The following is a 13,779-nucleotide window of genomic DNA, read 5'->3' as shown; positions in this document are numbered from 1 at the left end:
TTTATTTTCATTTGAAGCGTGAGTTGATTTTCAATTAAATTTTCCCCATTTTTCCCAAATGTTCTCTCGCTGTTTTTTTCTCCCTGGGGGAGGTTGTAATTTTCCGGGGCTGTCGAATACACACAATTTTCGAGTCGACACATGAAAAAAAAATAAACCCCCGTGTGGGGTTGGTTTGGGAACCAATACGGGGGTTGCAGGTTGGAGGGTGATAAAGTGAAATTTCGCGTGATACATTCGTCTCTATTTAATTGACATCACAACAATGGAAAATGATTTTAATATAGGCGCTCCACAGCTATTCATTTAACCCCTTTTCCTGCCTCTTTTATGGCACTGTTAATATCCTGGCGGCAGTTCAATTTGCCGTCGGAGGAAAAACTATATACCTACAATACCCCCCTGGAGGTGGAAATTTGGTGTGTTGGAACACCTTTTTACGGGGGACGGGAGGGTACAGCAAATTTCCCGTGGAAAAATTCATGCGAAAAAAAACAGAAACAATTATTTATGTTGCACGAGTAATGTGTTGATTGGAGGTGTTTGCATGTTTTTTCAATTAAGGCTTTAATTCGAACAGTTTTAGCACACGCATATGCCCATAAATTATTTCTCTTTGCATGCCTGTCCCGGGCTTGTCTTCTTATGTTGATATAAAAATCATTTTGATGATCCTACAATCAACTCCCATCATCATCATGCCCAAGCGCGCGATTTCCGTGCTTTTTTTCTTTGCTTCCCATAGCGCGGGGCCTCCCTACGCGGTTGCTTATTTTTTTTTAACTGCGTTTGAAATTCAAAGCGTATAATTGCACTTTTATAATTGCTAATTAATTTAATTGCTTTACAATGTGTTTCCCCATCTCATCATCGTTGAATATGTGCGGTCTAGAGGCATAAATTAGCGATAAATTAATATTTAATTAATTTTATTGGAATATATATTGTGTGGTCCCCCAAACATGACTTTTGTGGGCTATTCTTGTGTAAATTATTTTAACTAAACAGATTCCTTTCTTTCTTTCCTGTCCGTCTTGGACTATTTTCCACAATTTTCTCGCATTTTTATTCAATAGAAGAAAAAGGAAAATAAATAACTAAAAATTGTAACATTAGTTTTAGGGATTCAAATTGAGATTTATCTCCACAACATTGTAATTACCTAAATGGGTCTGTCCCGCCATCCCCCAGCATACAAAACGGAAGCGAGGATGTAGCACCCGGGAGATAAGGGTAGAGGAGTTTCATACAGCAAGAGGGAATTGAACCCGCATCCATCATGGAAGGTTTGCTGTATTGATCCGATCCGGGATTTTTGAGGGTAATACAGCGATGGTGCTGCACCAAAGGCGCAAACTCAAATCCCTGGGATTTCTTCTCTGAGAGTCGCGCTCCCGCAAGAGATTGGGGGTTGACTGTATTAGTTTGGCGGCCATAATTTCGAAGCTCCGCCCATGATTCAAAAAAAAATCCCCCTCGTCTCTTTTTCCCCACTAATCCGAGATTCCCATTGACTTTTCCCCTGAAATGTTTACATAGTGGTGAATACGGGGTGCATATATTCACCACACCTTCCCCTCTAACCTATTCCAAATCACCTCTGATTGGATATTAGATGTAACGTGTGTGCTTTTGCTGCTCTCTTTCATTTCTAAGGCAATACGTCTACACCATTTTTCATGCTTATTGATTTTATTCACCACTCACGGTGTGTGTCTTTGCTTATTAGTACGAAGTGTGGTGAATTGTAGCCTAGACACAATCACGTACGAAATTTCTGGCACAAAATCTCCAAACACACCCAAAACCACATTTAAATATCCAAAATTGTAACTCAATAAAAATATTCTATTTTTCCCCTTAAAAAATTATAAATTCACCACACATTTTTACTCCAATTTTTTAAGAAATTTTCTGTTTTATCCTTAAATAATTCCTTAATTTTTTTTGAAACATTTCATACAGAACTCACACCACACTGTCGAATAGGAAACTAAACTCCGCCTTAATGGCTCGAAGCCATTATTTTCTGGGCGGTTCCTAAACCCCCTTCCACATAAACTTAGCTCCCCTCTACCGTATAGCCCCTTAGAGTAGAACATTTTCCCGCCATTTGAGAAAATATTTCACACTCAATTCCAAATAGCAATCAAAAGCCTTCAAATTGCAGCGAACCCCCAAAAAATATTTATGAATGATTTGTTAATTGCTCACACATACGGGAGGTCAGTTTTACTCTCCATAGTGTATTACACCCGTAAGCAGCTACAGGGCAAAAAAAAAAGTGTGTGTGGATGTAAAGTGCAGGACATAAAATTTTTTATTATCCCTTGGCCGAGGTAGTAGCAAAAAAAAAGAAAAACAAATAGTGCGAGTCTCAAATTGTCTACCATAAAAATTTATTAACACGGAATAATTTACAGCATTTTAATTTGCCGATGTAATTTGTTCGCGTGGCATATATCAGTCGCTTTTTTCATCTTGTTTATTGGGGAGCTTTCCTCTTACAACGCGGGGGTTAATTTAAACAGTCTGGGGCAGAGAAGGTTAAGTGAGGAAAAGTGGGAAATTTCAGAAAGCATCAGTCGGGGAATTTGTGGCGCGTCGTGATGCATTTGTCGTCTCGATGAAGTAAGAGACAATTGTCGTAAAATGCGATCATGACCGTGATGAGACATCAAGTGCCAAACCATGATAGTTTAGTACGTTGTGTGTTTATTGTGCCCGGAGATTTAGACATGCACACAGTCAAGTGCCATTCAACACGGCTTCCGATATCTTTCTCACGCCCTTTCGAGACAAAATTTATGACTTTGAAATTCAAAAATGAATTGGAGCAGAACTTTAGAGAAAAAAAATTACAATAAAAATCGTTAAAATATCGTTAAAAAAATTTACAGTGAGTACTCAATAGAACGACCTTTCCATCTTTTTTGTTGCTCAATCAATATTTATTATTATGAGCATAGAATATTATAAAGGATAAACTAGTAGTTGTATTGGGTACTTACTGTATCTCAGAAACTTTACACTAAGCTGATATTTTGTGATGTTATTTAAGAATTACCACCACGTAATTCTACGTGGTAGTAATTCGTGGTAGTATCTAGCAAGGCCGCCCACTACTTCTCCGCAAGGAGAACAACAACATCATATAGGGCGGCCGGCCCTGTTCCTATATGGGACGTAGCGCCAAAATATTTTTTATATTTAAGAATTAATTTTATTTAATTTTTAACTTGAACCAAAATACGTGACATGATATTATTGTGTCAATTCTCATTTAATACTAGAACGTTAAACTTTAAGTTTAAAGCATACAAATTTTTTTAAATGAGTTTGAAGCACTTTTAAGCGAGCTTTTAATCAATCATTTTTTGAAATGATTTTTATTCTTAAATAAGTATTTTGAGATTGTAAAAATCTCTATTTAAAGGCCTTTTTCAAACGAGTTTAAAGTAACTACGAATTTATAGGTAAAAGGAAAGAGCTTTTTAAAAGAAAACTCTTTTCTGTAGAATTATTAAAATTTAATTCTCACTGTTACAAGGTTTTTTTTTCAATTGAATAAGAATTTATTAAAAAAACTAATAAAATTGTTTATAACCAGTGGAGACACCGGATTATTTAATTAGTCAAAAGTAATTCTAATATACTCACACGCAAATAAAAAGTATAAAATGGTTCATACTTTTCAGAGCTTTTATTAATGAATTATGTATAAAATTCCAGAAAGCTAAGCTATGTATAAATTTTCCTAATTGTGATTTTCTTTCAGATACAATTCCTTTTAATTCATAAAACTCTGTAATTTGTATTTCGGGTCTTTTTCTGAACTTTCTAACAGCTCAAGCACATTCTTAACATTTAGAGAAAGTTGTTAAGTTATGAATTTTCTAAAAGTTCAGAAACTCCTCAAAATTTTTGAAGAAAGCTTTTTTTATTCTTTTAGTTCACAAATTCTCAAAAAATATTCAGTGTTCTGTATTGAAGTCAGAAAAGCTTTCCTAAAGCCCCCCAAAAAGTTCTTTTCTTGACTGTTTAGAAGGAAATTAAATGAATTCTCTGCACTACAAACTTACCTTGCTTTATTCCGTCGATCTTGTGCATCAAATCGTTGTTTTTCATTTGAAATAATTCACAAAAAGTTCTCGGGAAGAAAGTTTCAAAATATTCTTCTTCACAAAATTCACTTGCAACTCACTTAAAAGTTCATTGTTCACTTCTTCTTCCTACTCATAAGAGTCAAAAATTGTTTTTTCTTTCTTCGGAATGGTGGACAATTAAGGGGGTGCACGGCAGACAATCTCAGCACAAAATGTCTTCGTGATAAAATTCTTCTTCACCGATAAACAGTGCGGGATGCGAATAAAGTGCGAGAATTGCTCTATGAATAGCGGTGTTGATGCACGATAAACAACCAATTAATATTTTATGAACAATTCCTTTGCCATATTTCATTACACGTCTCGCGTGGCGGGGGGGTTATTGTATTTTAAAAACTAAACGATGATAATAACTTTCGCCCGTGTGATAACAATTTTTCCCTCGGCAATAATTTTTTTATTCTGTTATTATGATTTATTCTTGAGAATATACTTCGCTCGCGGCACTTCCGTGTGTCTTCTTTCACTGCGCGAATTTATTGCAATTATATACTATTTCCTTTGATGTGGGCTTTTTGTGATCTCTCTCTGTGTTAAAATGCGTGTCGTGCCGTTGAGGAAAAGAAGCGACTTTTCACGACAAACGCTCCCAACCAACTGCGCCTGGCTTTGCCATCAAGTCATCACCTTTGGTCGCCATGAGACTCACATCGAAACTCCTTGCTTTCTCACTCTGACCCACGGAAAATCTTCGCATTGGGAGCTTTATATTCTTTCCCAAAGATTTATTTTTGAGGGGATTTTCTTTGGATATTTTTCCCTTGAATCTCACGGAGAGATATTGACCGGGTTTGCCTATCCTCTTGTGGGGCTCTAAGGAAAGCTCTGAAAGCTCTTTTATAGGCTCGAGAAACTCTTCTAAACTTTATGAGTTTCTTTAATTTTTTTTTATCTTGGAGAATATAATCATTTAAGTAAAAGAAATTGAAAGTTGTAGATAAATAAACAAATGGAAAATTGAAAAGGAAAATTAAAAAGTTGTTGGGGGTTGGTTTTATCGATGAAAACCTCATCTCAAAAATCAAATTTAACCATTCCTTGTTGTAAATTCACCCCAAATGAACCCCAAATCAATACAAAAAGTTCCTCTTCAAATATTATGGTAAAAACTCTTCAGAAAAACATCTCTAATTTTCTTGAATTCACCACAAAAAAGTCAACCAAATCATTTCTTAAATATTTACAATGATTAAATATTTAATCTACAGGCTATGCAAGTATTATGAAACTAAAGAGAGATAGAAAATCTCTCATGTCTCAGAAAGCATTCCGAAGGAGAGGAAGAAAAGATGCGGTATATACAAAAAAAAAGTGAGAAGAGTTTAAAACAAATAAACGATAAATAAAACTTAAATTGCTTTTAACACCCGAAAAAAACCATTTCATGTGAGGCATGAAAACCTTCTGGATGGATGAAGAGATGGAGAAAGAGGAAAAAAAGAGGAGCAATAAACAAATTATCACATCATATTAATTATTATAACAATATTGGGTGCCAATTTATGAACACTTTGAGGCTTCACAGTGGCAGTAAAGTGTACCAAAATGATGGCATTTTAAACAACCTCCACGTCCACCGAGGAATTGCCGGTGATTTCCATCCACAATGGGCCACGAATGACTTTGTAAATAGTGGTGTTAAAATTGTATAAGGAGAAGTCATTAAAACTACTTTGGCACACTCCACCAGAACCCAAGAATATGTTTTATGAAAAACTCCATTCATTGATGCGCGCGCGTTTGTTCCAGAGAGCAAGTTGTGCCCACAAATGGAAAAGCCATCGAGAGTGACGGGAAAAATCATCAAAGAATTTTCTCACGATCCCCCATAATGGTTAATAATTTTCACTTTCAGCCATCAACATCAAAATAGAATTATTATTTGAGGCGATTAAAGTTGGGAGCGCGCAAATGTACAACCAACCCCATAAGAACACATCCACTTTCACCCTCGCATCACATTCCACCCCCGAAAGTGAAAGGGGCACAATAATTAAATTAAATGTTTGTAATTTCTTCTCATATTTCACAACAACAAAACAATATCTCGCACCTTTTGTGAGCTTCAATATCAATTTATGCTTCATGCCATCATTCCTCTCAGAGTGCGTACTAAACATTAATGTCCTTCCTTTCTCATGGCTGTCGGGGGCCGAGAGGGGGAGATTGAACTCTACTGCAACCCTTCAGCCATCATCCCCTGCTCCTTTAGTGAGTATTTTTGGGGGCAGGAGTAGCATTGTTCAAGCGTACAAGACGCGTGTGTTCTTATTGGCCAATTTGCTGCGAGAAAATCAATAGAATCCAGGGCTGTTGGAAAGCCCAAGAATAATCCACCCACCAATGTTCTAAAATGCGCAAACGCGAGACCTTTCAATCTATATGTGGAATGAGGCAGTAAATGGGGGAAAAGCTCCTCTGAGGGTATGAGTGGAAAACAGCCCAAGAAGAAAATGTGATCTCATGAAAAATAACCGGACACGAATCGAAAGCTCTAAACTTTGTAAATTTATGATGTGAATATGACGAAATAAACTTTACAATTTTACAATTTGAGCAACAATGTTTTACACCAAGTCACAGAATTTTTCCCTTATTCCCTCCGACTCTGAGCAATGGAGGAAAGGAAAATCTTTTGAGGATTTTTATTAAATATTTTCATAGCTGTAAAAATATTCTTTTATTTTAATTTTTAGCAAAATGCTTAAGAATTTCAATAAAAATCAATAATTCTTCCAGCTAATTCTACTATTCTGTCAGCAAATTCTTTACTTCTATCAGAAAGCAAAAATAAATGGAAAAAATGAATATTCTTTATAAAAATGCACAAAAAGAAAAAATGTACTGGTAAGCTGACCAAGCTTACGAGAGCTGTGTTTCTTTCAGTGTACCAATTTTGTGAGAGCAAACTATAACGCAAATTAATTTAAATACGCGCAAAGTCGGGAAAAGTTGAAAAGTCATCCCCCAAGAAATATTTAAAACGCCATATCTCGGGAACGGCTCCATAGATTTTCGAGTTTGAGCTATCGTTGGAAAGGTCTTAACCTCAGCTATAACATATTAAAATATGAAGTAAATCGATAATGGCATTTTCGAAATATTCGAGTTCGAAATTTTCGAAAATTTTGATTTTGACTTTAGTGCCTCTCGTGGTCATTTCTCGAAGTTGTAATGTTCTAGACATTTGTAGGGTTTCACGAAACCTTTCATTTGCGCTTGAGTTGATCAAAATCGGACTTGTAGAACCCGAGATATGACATGCCAACTTTGGAAGGCTATATCTCGAGAACGGCGACATAGATTTTCTTCATTTTTGGCATGGAGCTAGATAATATGGTCAGCTATAACATATCAAAAAATGAAGCAAATCGATAATGGCGTTTTCGAGATATTCATCGAAAAGTAATCGAAAATTTTGTTTTTGATTTTTGGCCCTCTAGCGGTCACTTTTGAAACTTCTGATGTTCTAGAGAGTTGTAGGATTTGTTGAGATCTTTCATTTGACCCCGGGTTGATCAAAATCGGTCAAGCCGTTTTCGAGCTATGATCGATTTTCGATGAAAAATTGTGGCGGCCATATTGACTAAACGGCTTGACCGATTTTCGAAAATAAGGTATCGTTGGAAAGCTCTTGATGGCATCTACAACATATAAAAATTTCAGATTTTTAGCTATTACAGGGGCTGAGATATAGCGAAAACAAAATTTTGAGGTTATTCAAAATGGCGGACGGGGGGGTGGGGGGTAAAATTTGACATCATAATCGGACGTCTTCCAGTCGACTTTTAAACTTTGCCGTTTACCGCAAGTCTCTATCTATTACCGTTCTCTTGCAATTTCAAGTTGAACCACGGACGGACGGCCGGCCGGAAAAAAAAATTTTTTGGCGCATACGTTTTTTGGAATGTGGGGACCCTAATTCGTGCTCATCCCAAGTTTGAGCCCGATCTGACGACTTTCGATTTTGCTCGGTACACAAAAGCTGTGTCTGAAAGAAACACAGCTAAAAATTGTATTTGTCGAATAGAAAATCAACGTATTTATTTACACAAGAAATGTGCAAAACAAACAAGTCCCGCAAGGAAACGTTCTAGCGCTTCTCGAAAGGCAAATAATACCCAAAAAAAAATATACCTCAAAGGCAAAAGAAGCAGGAAAAATATATTCCCAAGTAGGGCGACCTTTATCGATATTAGTTGAGAAATTGGGTTTTTTACTTCACTGTACGCAGGGAAATTCTTTGAAAATTACGTCTAGCACCCACCCATAATATTTATTTGTAGGTACGTTGGAATGAAAAGTCATCGCGACAAATTGAGAAATTGGCGCATATTTCCAAGTAAATAAGAAATTGATAAAATTCCATTTTTAGTCATCGATTGGTGGGCTTTTGTGTCATTGGCCCGTCACAAAGGTTTTCTTCTTTGTTCTTTATTTTTTTTTTTAGGCAAACCACCAAATTGCATATCAAGTTTTTTAATGAAAGCTCAATAATTCAATTTCTCATTTTCTTAGAAATAATTTAAAGAACTCAGAAGAAAGTACTTTAAGAAAGTACTTTAAAGATTTAAGGAGGGGCAAAAGCTTTCAGCAGAGTGAAACTTTCTTCGCTTTAGCTCCCATCTTGGGTGCCCGTAAAAGTTGGATTAACAATATTTGGGGCGAGAAGCACATTTGCCAGCTTCATCAATTTTCCACCACAACCCACCCCCAAACAACGCTCCAAAATGGAGGCGCTTGAGTGGGAAATTTTTATGCGTCGAACGCATTTTCATTCCCTTTTTTCGCACACAGAAGATCCCCATAAACGTTTCACCCTCTGCTGGGGCTTTTGGGTTTTTCGTGGGATACTCGCATGAAGAGGGGAGGGAATTTACGACGGGTACGACGGATGGGTGAGAGAGGTTGGGGTGGTCGGAATGGGGTCGTAAAAGGCAGAAAACAACCCTCAAGTTTCGCCACCAAAACGACAAAAGTTTCATCGTTGCCATAACATATAAAATTCAGTGGGTGTTATTGCTTGAAGGAGTTTATTTTTATGCTGCAGCAGGAATATTCCTCGACCTCTGACCCCTGGCGCACCCTCTCAAATGTGGGTGGTCAACTTTTATGGGAGTCAGCTAATTTTCCCTCCGTACCAACATTTTTTGACCCACACGACTTGTTTTTTTGTTCTTTTGCAAATTCTGCACACACGTCGTCTTTCGTGGCCAATTAAATTGATTCCATACCACTCTTGGAAGGTCTCTGATTTTTGTCTCTGTGGAGGGACGAAGAGAAAGAATAACGCTATTTTTATGACCTTTTATTGTCTTTTCTCGCGTGTTTTTGTCATATGCCCGCGCGCAAAAGAAATTCCCATTCCTCATAATTCCATCATCTTCTCGCGCGCATTTTTATGCTTTTACTGCCAATTGAGCGGGCAAAAAAAATCCACGGATGGCCTTTTCGGGTCTGTTTTTTTCCCTTCTAGCATATTTTATTGATTATAAATCTCTTTTTCTTCGTTTTATTCTGCATCAACAGAGGTGGTCATAGAAATGGCCTTATTAATTGATTTCGAACTTTTTTTATTTTCGTTGAATTTCTTTGACCTCCACAAATTGGCGTCAATTGAGGGAAATGGTCCACAACGGAGATTTCCTTCTTCACATCAACCAGCATGGACAACAAAGTAAATTCTCTTTAAGAATAAATAAGTTTGAGAAGCCATTTTCCCTGCATGGTGGAGGATTAAATCTCACCAATATTTCATTTCATCTCCCCCTCCTGGAGTCACTTAAGATACTTTTGGGACGTCGCTCTTTTTTTCTCAACTTCTTCGCTGGCCTCAAACAAAGAGGCATCCATAAAAGTCAATTTGATTTATGTTGCCTTTTTGTCAGAGATTTTTCAACTATGGCTGCTGTCTTTTGATCACGATGATGGTTCGCTGCTTTTTTTTCTCCCCCGAAATTCCTCACATATCCTCTGATTCATACCACGGCCATTGCTGAAGAAAGTACACTGAGCCCTGCTCTCTGGATGCGAGGGTTTCAAATTTCACCCCAAAGACGGCAGGGACAAGGAGGAGTGGTGCAGTGAAATGTAAAGTCAGCGTATAGTTCTCTATAGGTCGTGGAACCTCCCAGCTAGAGTTGAAATTTTTGGATTCGTCGTGGGAACACAAGATGGTAGAGTTTGAAAGAAATACATTTTTGAAGATTTTCTTTAAAGATATTTTTATTTAGTTTTTACAATTTCTCTTACAAAAAAAACGTTTCTTTAAGAAAAATAAAAAAACGACCAAGATTTATCAAAAAACGTAAAACTTTACCTCAATTTTTTTAAAATAATTTTTACAAAGTTTAAGCTGAAAGAAAATTGTAGGATTACTATTTCTAGATATTCTAGACAGTTTGCAGTGTCAGTGGAGCCGCCAGGTATAACCAGGCGTCTCCATATTAATTTTTATTTCAATTTCTTATAAAGTTTTCTTCTAAAGTCTGTCTAATTCTTCTTCAAAATTCTGTTATTTTATGAAGAAAATATTTTATTCCTTTAGCAAATTCTTTTATTCTATCAGCAAATTGTTTTATTCTGTTAGAAGATTCTTTTTTTTTTCTATAAGCAAAAGCAATTAATTCTGTAAAAGAAAGTTATGTAAATAATTTCAACTTTTTATGATTCTTTAATGCTGAGGATATATGCCATTTATGCCAACTTTTGGCTGGAAAAAGCGTCATAATTTTGTTAACAGAAAACTTTATTCAAAACACAAGATTGCTTACAGAATAAAAAAATCGTTAACAAAATAGAATTAATTGCTGATGGATACAATAATAATTACCAACGAATATTTAAAAAAAAAAATTACAGAATATTTGAAATAATTTTTAATGTAATATACGAATTATTAAAATTTATTTATTTATTGCACAGTTTTTAAAAGAAAATAACCAACAAAAAAAGCTCTAAAGATTTTTTAACGCAAAATCTTTTATAGAAATGTATGAATTGAATTTAAAAAAATCGTTAAAAATTCTTTAAAAAAAACATAGAATTTTTAGAGTTTATAAAATTATTCAGAAAATGTTAAAAGTAACTTTATAAATAAATCTGTATTTTTTTCTTTATAAAATCCCATCTCAACTCTGATTTGGCCACTCTGGCAGTGATTTAGTAATTGACTGTGCAATACTTTGTTGCCACATGAAGAAAGAACAAAATAAAATAAAAAAAAGTTACTCAAAATTGGTAAGAAACACGATAGAATGGAGGGTGAAGAAGCTTTTCGTGGCAATTGATTTATTGATGCGAGTGTGTGTCATATTTTAGCTGTGTTTCTTTCAGACACAGCTTTTGTGTACCGAGCAAAATCGAAAGTCGTCAGATCGGGCTCAAACTTGGGATGAGCACGAATTAGGGTCCCCACATTCCAAAAAACGTATGCGCCAAAAAAATTTTTTTTCCGGCCGGCCGTCCGTCCGTGGTTCAACTTGAAATTGCAAGAGAACGGTAATAGATAGAGACTTGCGGTAAACGGCAAAGTTTAAAAGTCGACTGGAAGACGTCCGATTATGACGTCAAATTTTACCCCCCACCCCCCCGTCCGCCATTTTGAATAACCTCAAAATTTTGTTTTCGCTATATCTCAGCCGCTATTATAGCTAGAGGGCTGAAATTTTGATATGTTGTAGGGGCCATCAATACCTTTCCAACGATACCTTATTTTCGAAAATCGGTCAAGCCGTTTAGTCAATATGGCCGCCACAATTTTTCATCGAAAATCGACCATAACTCGAAAACGGCTTGACCGATTGTGATCAACCCGGGGTCAAATGAAAGATCTCAACAAATCCTACAACTCTCTAGAACATCAGAAGTTTCAAAAGTGACCGCTAGAGGGCCAAAAATCAAAAACAAAATTTTTGATTACTTTTCGATGAATATCTCGAAAACGCCATTATCGATTTGCTTCATTTTTTGATATGTTATAGCTGACCATATTATCTAGCTCCATGCCAAAAATGAAGAAAATCTATGTCGCCGTTCTCGAGATATAGCCTTCCAAAGTTGGCATATCATATCTCGGGTTCTACAAGTCCGATTTTGATCAACTCAAGCGCAAATGAAAGGTTTCGTGAAACCCTACAAATGTCTAGAACATTGCAACTTCGAGAAATGACCACGAGAGGCACTAAAGTCAAAATAAAAATTTTCGAAAATTTCGAACTCGAATATTTCGAAAATGCCATTATCGATTTACTTCATATTTTAATATGTTATAGCTGAGGTTAAGACCTTTCCAACGATAGCTCAAACTCGAAAATCTATGGAGCCGTTCCCGAGATATAGCGTTTTAAATATTTCTTGGGGGATGACTTTTCAACTTTTCCCGACTTTGCGCGTATTTAAATTAATTTGCGTTATAGTTTGCTCTCACAAAATTGGTACACTGAAAGAAACACAACTCTCGTAAGCTTGGTCAGCTTACCAGTACATTTTTTCTTTCTTCATTTTGGTGAACGACAGAATATAATTTATATATTGCGTGTGTGTGAAAGAAAAATTCTCTCCCACTTTTAGTGATACCAACAAATTGCCATTGATGGAGTTCTTGGGGTGCAATTTTGGGTTATATTTGGTGTGTGTGTTTGAATTGAATTGAATGCTTCGATGGATGCGGGGATGGCAAATAGAAATTCGAGTAGACGACAAGGGTGAAAAATATTTATTTGTATGAAATTGGTCTATAAAATGAATAAATGTACTTGCATTTTGCTTTCGAAAATGATGTGGAATGCGTCTCTTTTGGCTTTTGAATTGGGAAGGAGGATTTGGGAATTAGTCGAAGGCAAAAGGAGACGCACAAACATGAGGGATTTGTTAGTGTTTCATGGTGCAAATGGGATTCATTGTGATGTACTCAAATAAATAAACGTCCAAAAGAGGATGGCTATAAAGTGTCATTTGCTCTTAATAAATTTTAACGATTTTCTCACACCACGAAGGGCCAGAGATATGTTGAGGAAGAAAAAACACTGAATGAGAGAAATCTTTAATCAGCTCCCAAGAGAGTTGCAACAGACCTAACATTGTGTACACAGAAGTTGCTGGACAAAAAAAGAAGATCCCTTGTGAGCTCTAAGCGGATGGATAATATGTTGGAAGAAGAAAAAACTCGTGCAATAATTCAAATATTTAATTTAAAATTCAAACCATTGTTGGGGATTTATTCAAAGCAGATGCGGAAGCTTTTTTTGCTATGATAAAATATGATTTATATATCCTTTCCGTTGCGAGCTTTTTTATATATATAATTATGCAAGAATATTCATTGGAGAACTTTAGTAAATATATTTGAAGCATTCAAAGTGTTTACTTCTTAACCAAAAATTCTTCTCCTTGCCATGAAGAAAAAACTTCTGACCTAGAAAATCGTCTGGATTTGGGTAAACAAATACATATTCTTGGAAATTTCGTCTCACAGCCTCAAAAAATCATCCCAAAATGCAATTGGGGTGCAATAAAACATCTCAAAAAAATCCCTCTGACTCAATTTTCAAACACATTCGCGCGCTTCTGCTTCTCAAGATCCTTTTTATGATCTTTTAAGAAGCAGTACAAA

The 13,779-nt window shown here is 36.0% G+C and overlaps 1 protein-coding gene across 2 annotated transcripts in view; it reads right to left on the bottom strand.

Annotated features, from left to right (window-relative positions):
* LOC129787858 (homeobox protein abdominal-B-like) overlaps positions 1 to 4,744 on the bottom strand; it is a 79,163-nt gene extending 74,419 nt beyond the window's left edge. Inside the window, exon 1 of one of the 2 annotated variants that reach the window (XM_055823673.1) lies at positions 4,083 to 4,744. In XM_055823673.1, coding sequence (XP_055679648.1) covers positions 4,083 to 4,128 — 46 coding nt within the window. In that variant the 5' untranslated portion in view covers positions 4,129 to 4,744. The remainder of the gene's footprint in view (positions 1 to 4,082) is intronic. The other variant, XM_055823676.1, reaches the window with a different exon arrangement.
* Between the last annotated feature and the right edge of the window lie 9,035 nt (positions 4,745 to 13,779).

Source organism: Lutzomyia longipalpis, chromosome 1 (genome assembly GCF_024334085.1).
Source record: "Lutzomyia longipalpis isolate SR_M1_2022 chromosome 1, ASM2433408v1".
Lineage (NCBI taxonomy): Eukaryota > Metazoa > Arthropoda > Insecta > Diptera > Psychodidae > Lutzomyia > Lutzomyia longipalpis.
Note: the sequence above shows the minus strand (reverse complement) of the source record. Positions and strands in the feature narration are given on the sequence as shown.